The 15,815-nt window shown below is 40.4% G+C and overlaps 1 protein-coding gene across 1 annotated transcript in view; it reads left to right on the forward strand.

Moving 5' to 3' along the window:
• VWA3B (von Willebrand factor A domain containing 3B) overlaps positions 1–15,815 on the forward strand; it is a 242,141-nt gene that overhangs the window by 144,177 nt on the left and 82,149 nt on the right. The window contains exons 20-22 of the mRNA XM_063459114.1: positions 3,703–3,821; positions 11,844–11,894; positions 13,229–13,433. Coding sequence (XP_063315184.1) covers positions 3,703–3,821; positions 11,844–11,894; positions 13,229–13,433 — 375 coding nt within the window. The remainder of the gene's footprint in view (positions 1–3,702; positions 3,822–11,843; positions 11,895–13,228; positions 13,434–15,815) is intronic.

Below are 15,815 nucleotides of genomic sequence, written 5' to 3' on the forward strand. Positions count from 1 at the left end.
AAAATAAAAAAATGTTTTAAATGGGTAATATAGGAAGCTTTGATGGATTATATTGCTTTGTGACCACTAGGTGGCAATAGCGAGTTGCAACAGCTCTATATTAGTGTTTTTTAATATTAAAAATACTCTCTTCATTTCTCTCTCTGTCTCTCTTTCTTTTTCCTCTAATATTGAGAATACAAAACGAAAAAAAAAATGTATTTCTCAATACACATTTCAATTTATGATTTAAATTTAAGTGGCAACATATTCTGCAACACTTTGCAATTACAGAAGGAGGATATGAAGAAGGTCCTGCTAAAACAAATTTACAATCTATGAGGAATTTAGGTCAAGCAACAGTTTGTATAAATCTAACATAAATAATTAAGTTTAACATAATTTCTTTACTTCTATATCTTATCAGCTCTTTCTTCTTATTTTGTTATAACGGAGTCTTGGGAGATTCATCATGGGTAATTTCAAGATTATTTGCCAGTCACATTCATCCAACCTATCAGTTCCCGATTACTTACTTTGGGGATATCTGGTGGAGGGGGTGTACGTGAGCAAACTGAGCAGCTCAAGGAAAATATTTGTGCAGAAATTCGATTGCTAGAGCCTCGAATATGAACTAATATAAACAATGAAATTGAAAGAGCCCGACTTTGCGAGATGGCAAGCGGAGCTCATGTAAAAGATGCCATCTTCTGTCCCTAGTCAAACAAATCTCCATACGTTAAACATTTATTTTATGTTTTCAAACATCTGGCTGCCACACGGCAGTGCAGGCCTCAGTTGTTTTATAGTAAGGTTTTTCATAGGTCATATTAGTGGGACACATCATCTGCCCTTCTCAAGTCTGTGGCAGTACTTACCTTAACTGTGGGCCGGCCGGGGTCCTCAGCACGGCTCGAGCAGTCCTGTTTCCACACAAGCCACTCGCGGCTCAATCTTCCCGTCTGAGAGGGCCGCGTGCACTGACCGCAATGAGCAGTCACGCAGCCCGCCTGGCACTAGGAGCGTGGCTCTCGTCACGCGTGCACTCTTAAATGGGCAGTGGGAGCCAAAAGACGTGGGCCATCAAATGTTAGGTAAGGATATTTAAACTTTCCTAGTCCGATCCACTTTGCCCTATTGTTGTTTCTGTTTCAGTACCCTTTACTGCGTTCTTTGTTCTATTGTGTTTATTCTGATATTGATCTTGGCTTTGTTTTGACTCTGAATTTATCTTTAACTCTTTCCGATCTTGTTTGCCTGTGTTAAAGATTACTGTGTACCTGACTGGCTCTTGTTTTCGCTGTCTCTCCGTTACCTTGACCTTGGCTCGTCTCTGATTACGCTTTTTTCTGTCTAACATTTAGTTCGCCCATTCTAAGGCCAAGTAATACGTTATTTTCTAGTCTTGTCCCTTGCTATCCTAAACTCTGCGTGTTGGGGTATTACAATGTGACAAAGTCATACCTCTTTGTGGGATTTGGTGCAGGGTGATGATGCTGTCCAATAGCATTGGGGCATTCCTATAAGTACAACCTTAGGTACTCTCTTAGGATCATTGCCCTGTCATGGTTTATTATTACCAGAGAGAGCTTTCTGATTACTTGGTGTTTCTTGTTACTGACCCAGCGTATTATTCACTATTGTGCTGTTCCTTATCCTTGAACCCAGCTTATCCCATAGTGTGCATCCTGGGGCCATCTCTTCCCCAGGTAAACGGCACACGTGCACTCCACTTGATCTAAGAGAAAACATTATTCATCAGATCTAGCAGCCATCTTCCATTGCTCCGTGGTTAAGTTCTGATGTTCACATCTCCATTGAAGCTGCTTTCAACAGTGGATAGGGATCATTATGTGCAGGCTGACCGATCTGCAACTACGCAGCTACCCAGAAGTAGCAAACTGCGATGCAGACACCTTACTATCATGGCCAACATTAAGTTTTTCAGTCATTTAAGCTCCAATAGCTATTTTGTGTAAACGTACCAGACAGGCTAGCCTTTGCTCCCACATGCATCAATGAACCTTGGGCGCCTATGACCCTTGTCCTGGTATACCTGTTGTCCTTCCTTGCACCAATTTTGGAAGGTGCTAACCACTGCATACCGGGAACACCCCACAAGACTTGCCATTTTGGAGATGTGCTGACAGTTGTTGAGCTATCACTATTTGGCCCCTGTCAAAGTCACTCAGATATTTTCGCTTGCCCATTTTTCCTGCTTCCAACACATGCTATTTAAGAACTGACCACGTGCTACCTAATGTATCCAATCCCTTGACAAATGCCATTGTAACAATATAATCAATGTTATTCACTTCACATGTCAATGGTTTTAATGTTGTGGCTGATCAGTGTACACTCGGACAAACCAAGAATATGAGGATCATTTCACAATAATTTTCAAGTGTTCAGGAGCTGAATGTTTTTTTATTATCCAACTAAATGAATACTAATTTAGATGAAAAAGGTGAGCAGCCTCTGTTGGAAATTCAACCTGTGAGTTACTATAGTGTGCAGGAAGCTTAACCACAGAACTTTCTCACTTATGAGTCCGAAATAATGTTGTTAAATATTTTGCCTTATTAATAACATGCTGATGTAATGGTTAGATCATATATATTTTGTATATCTGCCAGTGTGTTATCGCAGTTTAAGCTTTCTTCCGTTGCTATTACATTTTCATTATCGCCCATATTAAATTAAATTGCAAGCATCTGGGTTGCTGTGGCAACCCTTAATTAACATCAGGCCTGTGTGAGCTTTCAATATCTTCATGACATGAGTGTGTTGCCTGATCTGTTTCAAGAGATTGATTCATTATATCGCTCATTTAGTATGTATTAACTAAAGCAAGACGCTTATTTGATACAGCATTTCAATCTGTTCGTTATAATTCACAAGAGCCATAAATGACCGGTATGAAATGAAAGTGCGTTGACTTGCATGATAGATTTGATCCCAAAATAAAGGTTCACAGCATGTATTTTTTAAAATGGGTTTTATGAATGGCTTGTATTCTATGTGCATTTATAATAAAACTATATAGCTTCTAAATACTTCATAAACGGACTGCAGCATTTAATAAAATGCATCTAATTTAATGTCTCCATTAAAATCATGTAACTATCCATTTAACCCGCAAATGATTTCATCTATGATCGTGGCAACCAAATTTGCAGACGTAATAAAATGCCTGTATGACCAGCAGTTTAAAATATACCTATCAGCTCTTTGTGCGTTTGCTCCCTGATCTTAAGATCCTAAGATCATTCTGCTTTGCACTGTAGTGCACTCTAAGTAGCTAACAACTGATATCATTGCAAAATGAATACACTGTCATGAGCAGCATAGTGATCTTCATTTGAGTAAGCACTACTCCCGACCAAGCATGACTTAGATATCAACGTTCAGGGAGTTAACACCATAGGAACATCTATCCTTTAAGGGTGGAGGCAAATATTTTATGATAACACCTGGTTGCATTTGTACCTCATCATGATCTTTCTTCTCTTCTGGAATACATTGCTTTTGAGAGAAAGCATAGAGGAAATAATTAACTGATCAACTTAAACTATTTATGTTCAATATATCTGAGTCCTTTTAATTTCAATCAATATTTTTTTAAGTTTGATTTTTTTTACAAAAATATATTTTGTAGTAGTGTATGAAATATGTGCTTTTATTATACAATTGAAAATGTAAAATGCTGTTTAATTGTTTCAGACTTTACCTTTGGCTCATGTAAGTGGCAGCAAGAAGCTCATTACATTAATTAATCCCCAAGCTGTGAATCTCAATCAATATAAGCAGAAGCTTGCCAGGGCAATTGAGTATTATGAGAGGTATGTTTTATACGGTCATTATAATTGTAAATACATGTTTTAAAATCCTTGAACCAGAACCCATGACACTGTATATATTAGTTGACTATCACAGGTGCCTGGTGCTCAGATACAACCCATGGAACTTGTTCAACTTGTCAGGTTTTAAATGAAGCACAGCATGAGTATAACAGTAGTTAGTTATTAGATCACCAAACCATGAATGAAGTGACCTTGCTTAATTGCACTTGGGTGTAATCAGCCTTTACAGAGACTGAGTGACGGTAGGGAGAAAATAGACACCTCATTCAGTGTATAATTTTTGCATAGAGTTGAATTCACTATCTGAATTGCCAGCTGGCATCTGCAGCTCTGTAGACTCCTGATAAAGTCTGCCAGCATTAGTGAAGGCTCATCACCAGGGGTACCCAGGTAACAAACAAACCATTGGAGAACAGTTTACCCCAGTACCGGAGAATGGTTCCAGGGTACTCCTGGCATCATAACCACTACACTGTAATTAAAGGAAACCTATAGTCCTGAAAATAACACTTGTTATTTTGGGACCTGTAGATGCCCTTTGGGATCACAAGCCCTTTGCTTGGTAAAATTATGTTAAATGAAGTCTACGCTCTTTTTGTCCAGTTCCACAACTCCTCCACTGAAGCCTCCAGCTCCTTCTCCGGTGATGTCAGTATTTAAGCTGACATCACCAGCAATCTCCTCCAGTGTAATTTCTTTGCATAAGTGTACGAAAATAATATCACATTTCAATTGAATGTATGTAAAACTACCAGATTAGGGGGCAGATGAAAAATAAAGTATTTCTGCCCGGAAAATTAGTAAGGCCATTATCTTCAAAAGAACAGACAGATTGATAATGTAATGCAGATGTAAAAAGGTATAATTTGACATATGATCCAAGGCAAAATAATAATAATAATCCATGTATGTGACTAAAAAAGGAATTGAGGTACTTAATATATTCAATTACACTGATGATTTTAAAACTGTGAATGTCAGAACAGTGTGTTCTAAATTTTGCCTTTAAAAATAGGAGTGTATTTATTTAAGAGACTGTTATTTTAGTGCTAGTAATAATGGCATAGCTGACATGGTTGCGTTGTATACTTTTGGAGCTGCAGTGATGGAATTAGTAGACATGTGCATCAGTGAAATTTTCGTACAAAATGTAGAGACTTACCTGTCAGTCTCTTTATTTACCTGTCAAAGCACTCTGGTTGGCTTGGAATCAACCAATCAGAGGGCTCTAAGTCAAATTGCAGGGCGTGGGAAGGCTTTATAAGCCTTTCCCTGCCTTGCGGAGCTCAGTCTGCGCAGTGCTCTTGCTGGGTGAAGATGGATTATTTTTTTGGGGTCGGATTTTAATTTTGTAATTTTTTATTTATTTATTTATTTTTAACAGTTTTTTATTATGGATTTTTATTTTGCCTTTTTTGGGGCTGAAGAAAGAAAAGAAGAAAGAATACATCTAATGAGAAGTATAACATTTATTTTATTGGGTAGGGGGTGACTTGGGGTTTGGGGACCCCTAGTCACTTGTGGGGGAGGGGGGGTATTTTTTATATTTAGACCCCATCTGTTGCTCATGGGTGGGGGCCGGCGGGGGAGACAATAGGTTCCCCCCCTTTTGTTACTTAGGACCCGCTCATGGTGGTGGTGATGATCCTGTCCAGTGTATATACTGACGCCGGCTGCTGCGCAGTTGAGAAATGTGTAGGTTCCTGCAATTAGAACCCGAATTTACGTGCAACATTACTCATGCACGTTCCGAGGTCATGTTATCACAAGTAGTAAATCACAGCCCTCCTTTGGCTATGTAAACGTAACTTGCCAGTTATTCACTGCCCTGTTGTGGTTTGCCAGTCTGGCTAATCTGAGAGCACGTTTATCTATTAATTCCTCTGTGGTGTTGACTTTTGGCTTGCAATTTGACTATTCTGATTACTATTATTTTTTACCTTAGCTTGTCTCACTGCTTACATTCTCTCTCTTATCTTGACCTAGGTTTGTCTAGTTTATTCTAGGTTTTGTGTTAAGTCTGGTCATTCTAAGGTCTGGTAATATGTTTAGGTTTTTTTTGTTTATTATGTTACTTGGTTTCTGTGTGTTGATTATCTGTCAGTCCTGACCCTACAAAGTCACAATGTAGACACAATAAAAAAGTGAACAGTGCAATAATTTTTTTTTTTTTCCCCAAAAGTGTACCACTCAGTGATATGCAATGATATCAGGTAATGCATATATACCCGTTAGATATTCCTGGGCAGCCACTGAAAGCTAAAATACATAATCTAATAGGGCAATGAAACAAATAATATGGATTAATAATAACAAGAAAAAGCACTAATGGTATTACACTCACATTTATTTGAGACTGTATATAAAACTGGCTCAGGTATATACTCTTGAGTGTGATATGCAGATATGTTCCACTAGATTATATTGGTAGCAGCTTTAATCTGCAAAGGTAAAAAGTTAGAGAAAGGCACCAAATGTAAGATAAAGTATCAAGATGTATTATACATCAAAAAGCATAAAAACCGGGGGGCGGCTGGCGGCTGGACGCGTTTCAAGAGAGCTCCACGCTAAACTGGAGAATTAAGCGACAATACTGCGTCCCAGCAAGCCAAAAAGGCGAAGTATGCAACCCAACTCAGCCAGGAGCCTGCCGGGGCACCCTGACACCCGAGACTCTCAGCCACAACCTACCTATAATGGAGATCCCGGCGAGGCCTGGAGAAATAGCCGGGCGGGCGAGGCGGCCGCTCTCCCGCATGGCATACAGCACCACACTGACATGCCTCTGCTGACCCGTTCCCCCCCCTCTGGACCGGTGGGGGTTATCCCGGTCCCCACAGGCCAGCTACAAACCACACCGAGAAATGAAGACACTGCACCCGATCCTGCCCGGCATGCAGATCCCCCTCTCAAAATGGCGGCTGCAATCCCACCTCGTGACACTGAACCCATGCTGCCCGAGAGAAAGCACTCTGTGGGCGCAAGGCCCCTGGAGGCCTTTGAGCAGCAGTGCAAGCGCTTTTGGGAGATACTGTGCAATCAGGGCCTGACCCGCAGAAGAGCGGTGAAGGTGGTGGCACACTGGATCCGACCCGGTAACCCGGCGCCGCTGCTATGGGCCCCTACCGCGAACCCCTAAAACGACCGCACAGCAAGGCAGGTGACAGCGACCACCTACACAGGCAGGGGAGCCGCATGGTATTTCTGCCGACGCTCGCTCCCGTGTTCAAAGGAGCTGGAGTGTCAGGAGAGCCCAACCCACGTGTAATTCTCATGACGCCAGAACCTGGTACCAGCATGGTGCACCCCCACATTCCACAAACCCAGCGACATACAGGGGCCTAACCTGGAGGTCCAGCCCGGGGTCTAGCGGCGGAGCTGCACCCCGAAAGAGGGGCACCCTTAAGGACACAAAACTAGAGGCCCTGCAGAAGAGCTGGAAGGAACATAGCCTTAACAAGCCAAGAACCGGCCGAAGCAACGCTAGCAAGCCGCGGGACGACATCGGAGCAGGCCTGAAACTTCCGCATGCTAGCAACCCCCCCTCCATGGGCATTGGCTGAACTTTTTATCGCTTGGACTGCATCTGAGCTACAGGTTCACTACCAATTGCTTGGACATATGTTATAAAAATGGTACTTAACCCTGCAGCCACTATGCCTCTCAGACCCTGCACGTTATTCCTTTTATTTTGTTTAGCGATTCTGCTCATTGTTTAGTATTTTTCTTCTATAGGCCTTTGCCTTACTTAATCATCTCATACTAGACTGCATACCTCCCACGGGCATTATATACCTACAAAATGCGCACCCACACTGTTAGACAAACGTAGTACATTTATATACTGCAAGGCTAACCAGATTAAAGCTGTATGTATGTATAATCTTTTGACAAACACTGCCTAACCACCACAACTTTAAAACATCATTTCTGCTGTTGTGGACATACCTAGCTTAACCTTTGTATACACACATGACCTTTGAAGTATTGATAGCTACACAAATGGTAATGAGCAACAGGGAGATGCACTGCATGTTTCATGCTAGCTAGCTTCTCTTCCCAAAACGTTGAAGCATGTTATTATTATTTTATTATAAAATTGTGCAGTCACTTCTATGCCACAATGATGTTAACACTGTTTACTGTCTGGCTTGTCACAGCTGTCGTGGCTCTCACAAGCGTATTGTTATGCTATGCACAGAAAAAATAAAGAATTAAAAAAAAATAAAAAAACATAAAAACCTTACATTCCAATTTGCTGGGTGCCATAAAAAATGTCTACAGTAATAGCACAAGGCGTTTTAACACAGTCTGGATCTTCTTCAGGTACTGGATACTTGATGTTGTTAATTCCCCCTTTTTAAACTGCTGAAATTGTCACCCAAAATTCAAGTTCCGCTGCTGATTTTACTTCCGACCATATCAGGTAAGTGCCCATATTGGTACACCCGAAGTGTACCTCTTTGGTACACTGTCACAACTTTTTTAGTGCGCTGTTCACTCTTTTTTTGTGTCTACGTTTTATATGTGAAACTGGTGTGGTTAGTTTCATGGTGACAATAAGCTGCACATAATATTATACTTAGCGTGAGTACTTATTACACTATTTTACATTTTGCTAAGTCACAAAAGGTCTACTACTGGGTCAGAGTAGAAGAACTTGTATGAATCAGTTTGCTCATTTTTTTCAGACCTTGCTGGCACGTACTGCCCACCTCCAGTCTAAATTGCTGCCTGCTCCAGAACCACACGAACAGTCAGTTAGTACTGGGTCTGATGCTCAGAGTGTCCATTCTATAAGCCTCTCTCCCGCTCCTAGATTTGGCAGAAACCCTAATCGGTGTAGGAGGTTTCTTAACCAAATCGAATATCATTTTGAAGCGTCTCTCAAGTCATTTACATCTGATAGGGCTAAGATTAGTTATCTTGTGAATCAAATGGCCAGTGAGGGTCTTGCTTGAGGTAACCCTTTGTGAGAGACTGTGTTTTTTAAATTCGTGTCATAATTCAAAAGATCATTTTAACTGTTGGGCTGGGAGAAAAATGCTGCTAATTCCCTGATGCACATAAAACAAGGAAATAGATCTATAGCTGATTACGCCAAATAATTCGGTACCCTTGCTGCCAAAGGCGATTGGACAAACAGTTCTTTAGTCTCCGCTTTCTCAGAGGACTGTCTGATACATTCTTAGATAAAAATGCAGCCAGGGATTTACCAGAACGTTTAGAAAGTTATAAATCAGCAGCCGAGAACTTTATTGACCAAGCATTTGTTTCCTTTGCATCAAATACAACTTAAAGAGAGAACCACATCTTTGGCTTGTAGAGGCCATAGATGGTAGACCTCTCAGGCCACCCCTAATAACCAAGGAGACATTTTCTGTAATGCTCTCCATAGGTTCTTTACATATAGAGAGTATAGTCCTACATGTTATCGCCTCTCCTTGATGTCCTATTATTCTAGAGTTTTTCGACAAGACAGTTATACCAGCTCTTGACCACCACCTGTTTGATCTAAAGGAGAAATAGAATAAGGTTCAACAAGCTCTTAAATCAGCATCTTCTGGCCACACAGTACCCTGACAGATGCTGTACCTTGTTGGGGACAAGGTGTGGTGCTCCACATGTAATAATAAATTAAAGGTCAACGCTATGAAACTGGCTCCTAGATATAAACGGTCCATATGTAATTTCCCAAAGGGTTAATCCTGTTTCATATGTTCTGGTACTCCCTCCTGCCATATGCATCCCTAATGTCTTCCATGTGTCTTTACTGAAACCTTCTGTGTGTAACAGATATACTAGGCACACTGTTCATCACATCCCTGTTAATGTTGAGGGTCCAGAGTATGTGGTCCAGCCCATTCTACATTCTCTCGTGGAGCTTTGCAGTATCCTATTCATTGGAAGGGATATGGACCGGAGGAACTCTCTTGGGTCCCTGCTTCTGATGTTCATGCTGCTTGCTTGGTTTGCTTATTCCAAGCCAGGTTTCCTCACAAACCTGCTCCTTCCCGCCTGGTGGGCAGTTTTCGAGGGGTGTACTGTAACGCCAGCTGCAGGGCGCCCTTACCTCTTTCATGTTCCCACCTGGCTGGTCAGGATCAAGGAGCAGACTTCCTCACTGGTAGCAGCACCTGCATCCGGCACATATACTGAACCTAGCTGCTGCACTGCAGAGCCAAACCGCTCTACCTACGATTATGACGCAAATGTGTGTGTGACATCATGTTCGCACATTCCGAGGCCATGACCAATGCTCACATTGTACTGAAAAACATTCTGTAGTATGTTAGGAAAAGTGTACAAATCTCCATTAGAAGAGTTGGACCAATTATTTGGAATCCACATTACACTACGCAGGCACTGCCTAGAAATGATCTCCCTCAGAAACTAAGTGACCAAGCAAAGAGTAGACTTCCGAGGAGAGCCAAAAATGAGACCAACAGAAACTACAGAGATGGGAGTAAATGTACACCAGTCAACAATTATTGGAGCTTTGCATTAAACTGGCCTGTATGGCAGAGTAGCAGGAAGGAAGCCATTACTCAAACCCAGTGACATAAGAGCATGTCTAGAGTATCTCAACAAATAGGGAGAATGGATGGAGCATAATACAGAGAAACACAGCACAAGAACTTTTTTTAGTCTGCTCAAAAGCTAAATCTTGGGAGAAAGTCCAACATACAGCAATAATCCCAAGCATAAGGCAAAAGTCATTTAGGAATGACTCAAGAACAAAAAAAAAATATATTTTAAAGAGGCCTTCTGATCTCAGTCCTGCTGGATTTCTCTGTGATGGTTAAATGAGCACTATATGGTCATGAACACAAACATGTATTCCTGACCCTATAGTGTTAAAACCACCATCTAGCCCCCCTGGTCCCCTCTTGCCTCCCTAAATTTAGCAAAATCTAATTTGTATTCAAGTCTGCAGCTGCTGGCTCTGCTTCCCCTGGTTATTGGTTGAGTTTGTCAATGAGGCAGATCAGGGGCAGAGCCAGCACAAGTCAAACCAATCAGCATCTCCTCATAGAGATTAATTGAATAAATGCATCTCTATGAGGAAAGTTCAGTGTCTGCATGCAGAAAGTGGAGACACTGAATTGCAGTGCTGCACACTGTGAAGCACCTCTAGCAGCCATCTGACGAGTGACCAGAGGAGTTATCAATAGTCTGTAATATAAACACTGCATTTTCTCTGAAAATACAGTGTTTATAGCAAAAATAAATGGTTATACTCACCAGAACAAATGTTTTAGTTGTTCTGTTGACTATAGTGTCTCTTTAATAACTATCCTGTGATTGTGTTTTAGCTTAAATTTGGTATGCTTTCATGCTCAGTTAAGATTTGTGTTGTGGTATTTAAATATTCTCTGTTTTTGCTCATATTGTCTGAGGAAAGTCACAATTCTGAGGAGCTAAGAAGATTATTCTTGATACTTCATTTATATATGTATGCAGTGTAATATATATATATATATATATATATATATATTTTTTTTTTTTTACTTTTGGAAGGGAGTAGTCAAGGATTTCATTTTTTCAAAACGTTAATATGTGTAGTTCTCTCTGTCTCTTATACATTCACACATACATGATCTAAATAATGCATAAAATGGGTTGTGAATTCCACTTTTGGAGTGTTAAATCAACACAAAGTATTTATTGAACCACTTAATCAGAATATAAGCTTAGTTCACATTTCCCATAAGTCAGGAGCTGGACTCCTCATTGTAAACACTTTGAATTAAATGTAGTTATTTTTGACAGCTTCCCGTGTGACCTTAAACTAATCGCCAAGCTTATGGAACATGCTCCTTTCTCATTTCTGTATGTAGATGATAATTTCATGGCTTAAACATGAGCCATGGTTCAATGCAGTGGTGCATCTGGAATGCAAATTACTCTAGACATCCTTTGAACTGTATAATATGTTTGTTTAACTTGTAATATGCTAATGACCTTAAATATATTCATTTCGTTTTCTATCCTAAACAGACGCTTAAATTTAGTTATCTGGAGAGCTCTATCACAGGAGGAAAGAGACAAGTAAGTTCTTGCTTTTCATCCCTTACCATTATAATACTAATGTCACAAAACAACTCTTGCATTTATTTTACATAACAAATAGAGGGGTTTTGTTTTGTGTAAAATCTGTACTACTATACATTCCAAGAATAGAATGTATTTTAGGATATAATGTACATTTTGTGTCTTTGCTCTACTTCCAAAAACCTGGATATAAAGTCTGTATGACTGGCATCAACTCACCAGTCATTCATTTTTTGGGAAATATTTTCTTAATGGGATAGTTTATCAATCAACCTTTTTTCTTAGATTGTACCAGCCTGCTATTAAATAATGGAAATAAATCTGCATTCTCTCTTCTATAGATGTCACCATATAACATTTATAGATCTATACTCTTTTGTCTAAAACAATGTTGTCAGATATCAGTTAAATCATGTTTAACTCTCCACCCTCTCCAGTGCTGTTAAGGATGCTAAGATGCAGCTTAATAATCACTTTCTGGCCATCTTTCCTTCCACTGTCCTTCTACTTGGTTGTTCCTGCTTGGGAAGCACAGTAGCACCACTCAAAGTAGGGTTCAGTGCCAATGGGTAGGGCTCAGTTGGACATTAGGTCTTCCCCTCTTTAATATTAATGTTAGGACCCCATCCAGCACCAATGTGTGGTGGCTGGGAGGTGGACATTAGGTCTACACTCTTGAATATTATAATAGCCCCACCAGCTGACCATTGGTGGTCGCAGGGTGGGACCTAAAACTTTAAGCCTCTGGACATGTATTTGCAAAATTTGGTCTGAATTTCAACCGTTCAGTAGTGTTCAGCCTGGCTGAAATACAGAACTAATTCATGCCCATTTGGGGCCTGAATTACAGAATCTGGACATTGTTGAATTGCATGAACAGTGTCTGGATTTTGCAGACCGAATGGTGTCATATACTGTCAAATGGTTTTGCCCTATTTTGTATGGAGCCCTTTAGAATTTAATCAATCATGTTTTTACTGTAACACTATTGGGTACATTTGATATCCCTATGCCGTAAAATGTATGCTAAAAATCTAGAGCAGTGAAAGCATTTCTTCCTCATTTCACAAATTATCTGTATGGAAATGGTTTTCTTTTACACATAGTGACAATTAAATAATTAGTAAATCAGAATGGGAGACATGCTTCCCTTATACAGTACAGTGGGATCTGAAAAGTATCATTGGCGATTAAACCTAGAGTGGTCAAGTTCAAGAGAGCTTAGGACAAGAGGGGAAACACCCAAATTAAAATCTTTATAACAATGTAAACACCAAGCAACAACACAATACATTGAGTATGTAAAAGTTATAACTTGTCTGTTTTTAAAGATTTGAGAGAGACACTCCAGTTCCATACTTGGAAAACAAAGAAGCTTTGTTACAAGCCCTAGATCGGCTCGGCTGGCCCATTCCGGTTGACAATGTGATGTTACTGGAAGAAGAAATTGAAGCTGGGAAACAATACCTACAACAGGCGTCAGAGCTGCAGGATAGTAGCAAAAATAATTCAGTGATGGCTAATCTGGAGAAACAGGTATCTATGACTATTATACACCTACAGTATTATGCCTTCTAGTTATCATGAATTCCGAGTTGTCAGCTCAAGTTCTTAAAATTCAGTGGTGGAGATACTATAGAAATCCAGATGTCCTCCTAAGTAATTTAAGAATAATTTTACACCTGTTCCTTGGTTTACTTTTGTTTATTACTCAGAACTGAAAATAGTCTTACACCCACAGGTGCAAGTTATCTTCAGATTATGGCATTCACCACATAAGGAAAAACTACCTTATGATACTTTTTTGATTTTTTTGGCTATTTGGGGAGATCCCCATATCTCCCAAATAGCCAAATAAGAACATGCAGATGTCAATAACTCAATATAAATAAAAGAGAAAATAAACTGGAAAATAAAGATGCAGGCATGAGGTAGGGTTCAAAATATTGGTCAGGGAGCAGGCAGTAAGTAACCTAAAATTGTCAGTACAGCTCCTCCTCTGACCACACCCCCACTCACACCCCTAAAATGAATGTGCTCCTCTTCACCAGTTTAAAATGTTGGGAGGATATAAGGCAGGCCTCAGGAATGATAGAACAGACCTCTAACACAAAAGGGAAAAGTAGGCATGCATCAAAACAAAACATCAATCCAATATTCTGGTTACTAACTAAGACAGGCCTGTCCAACCTGCGGCCCTCAGATGTTGCTGAACTACAACTCCCATGATTCTTTGAATGAAACAGCCAGGGGATAATGGGAGTTGTAGTTCAGCAATAATTGGGGGGGGGGGGGGGGGGAGAGGGAGAGGGGGCACATGTTGGACGGCCCTGAACTAAGGGAAAGTATTATCTTATAAAGTAAATTAAACGGACATGTATCATTTGAGGGTTTTTTTTTACCCAGTAAACAAACACTTTTACGCAAATCTACAAACTTAAATAAAGTTTGAAAAATATGTATTAAATGATTATAAACTTACTATAGACTTTGTCAGTTTGCTTTCTCAGTAATTTGGCTTCAGCACCATTGTACACATATCGTTGCTGTGCATCAATCTTGTTGGTCAAATCATAATTTTTGAGGCGACCACCCATGTGCGTACTTATGCCAAGCACATTAATAATGAAGCAGCTTCTACACACACCCAGCTTCTACACACACACACACACACACACATGTCATGCAAGTTGTGAGGTGAGGCCACCATGGATTGTATTTACAGGTTTCAGCACATCCCACAGATGCTCAATCGGATTGAATTCTGGCAACACCTTAAACTCTTTGTCATGTTCCTCAAATCATTCTTGAACTATTTTTGTAGTGTGACAGTGAAAGAGACCACTGCCATCAGGGAACACTATTGCCATGAAGGGGTGTACGTTATTTGCAACTATCTCTAGGTTAATGGTATGTGTCAAATTAACATCCACATGAATGCCAGGACCCAAATTTTCCAGCAGAACATTGCTGAGAACATAACACTGCCTGCCTTCTTCCCATACTGCCTCCTGCTGCCATCTCTTTCCCAGGTAAATGATGCACACACACCTGGCCAACCACCTCATCTTAAAGAAAATAGTATTCATCAGACCAGGCAACCTTTTTCCTTTGCTCCATGGTCCAGTTCTGAGGTTCATGTCTCCATTAAAGGCTCTTTTGTAGGTGGACATGAGTCATCATGGGCACTATGACTGGTTTGTGATGTCTGTAAATAATCATGAAGACTCCAAATGAGTTGCCCTCTCTAGTGAAAGCATACCCATAGTTTTCTCAGCATTGGGGTTATTCTACACTAGTGATATGCAGGGATACTAAATGCATACTGCCAAATTCATACTGAATTGATCCTGCTTTTGTTAAAGGTAAACAATACCTCTCTATAGTGCCCCTTCTGTGGTGCGGAAGGGGCACTACCAAGATTATCCCTTGGTGCTGGTTCAGGCTTCAGTTTGGTACCAGAGAAAGGTATTTTCATATCTGAGTTTTGCATTCTGCAAAAGTGCATAGCAAGTTAGTGGCACAATGAGGTACTGCACCTGACAATATAGATTAAAAACGCCCAGGAGCTTCTTTGAAACCCTTACAGTGGCTCATTGTTATAATGATTACTATAGGAGGCATTCAAAAGTATCAAGGGACAGCGCCTGGCATCAGAAATGTTGCTAGAGTAGAGCACAGAGCAGCAGGCCTTTTATTGTGACAGTTCAAGGGCCATTCCAGACTTGCCCTCAGGGAAATTACAGTCTGAACTGGACAAACAAAACTCATGTCTCATACGAGACTACCATATGTTGAGCATAACTTACCAAATAAATCTACCATGCAACTAGTCAGGGGACATGGCATTAAAAGGCAAACCATTCTCCCTACTGCAAAAATCTGCCCCCATCCCAAGGGTGCTTTGGAAAATTGCTT

This window comes from Pelobates fuscus, chromosome 1 (assembly GCF_036172605.1).
Source record: "Pelobates fuscus isolate aPelFus1 chromosome 1, aPelFus1.pri, whole genome shotgun sequence".
In the NCBI taxonomy this organism is placed as follows: Eukaryota; Metazoa; Chordata; class Amphibia; order Anura; family Pelobatidae; genus Pelobates; species Pelobates fuscus.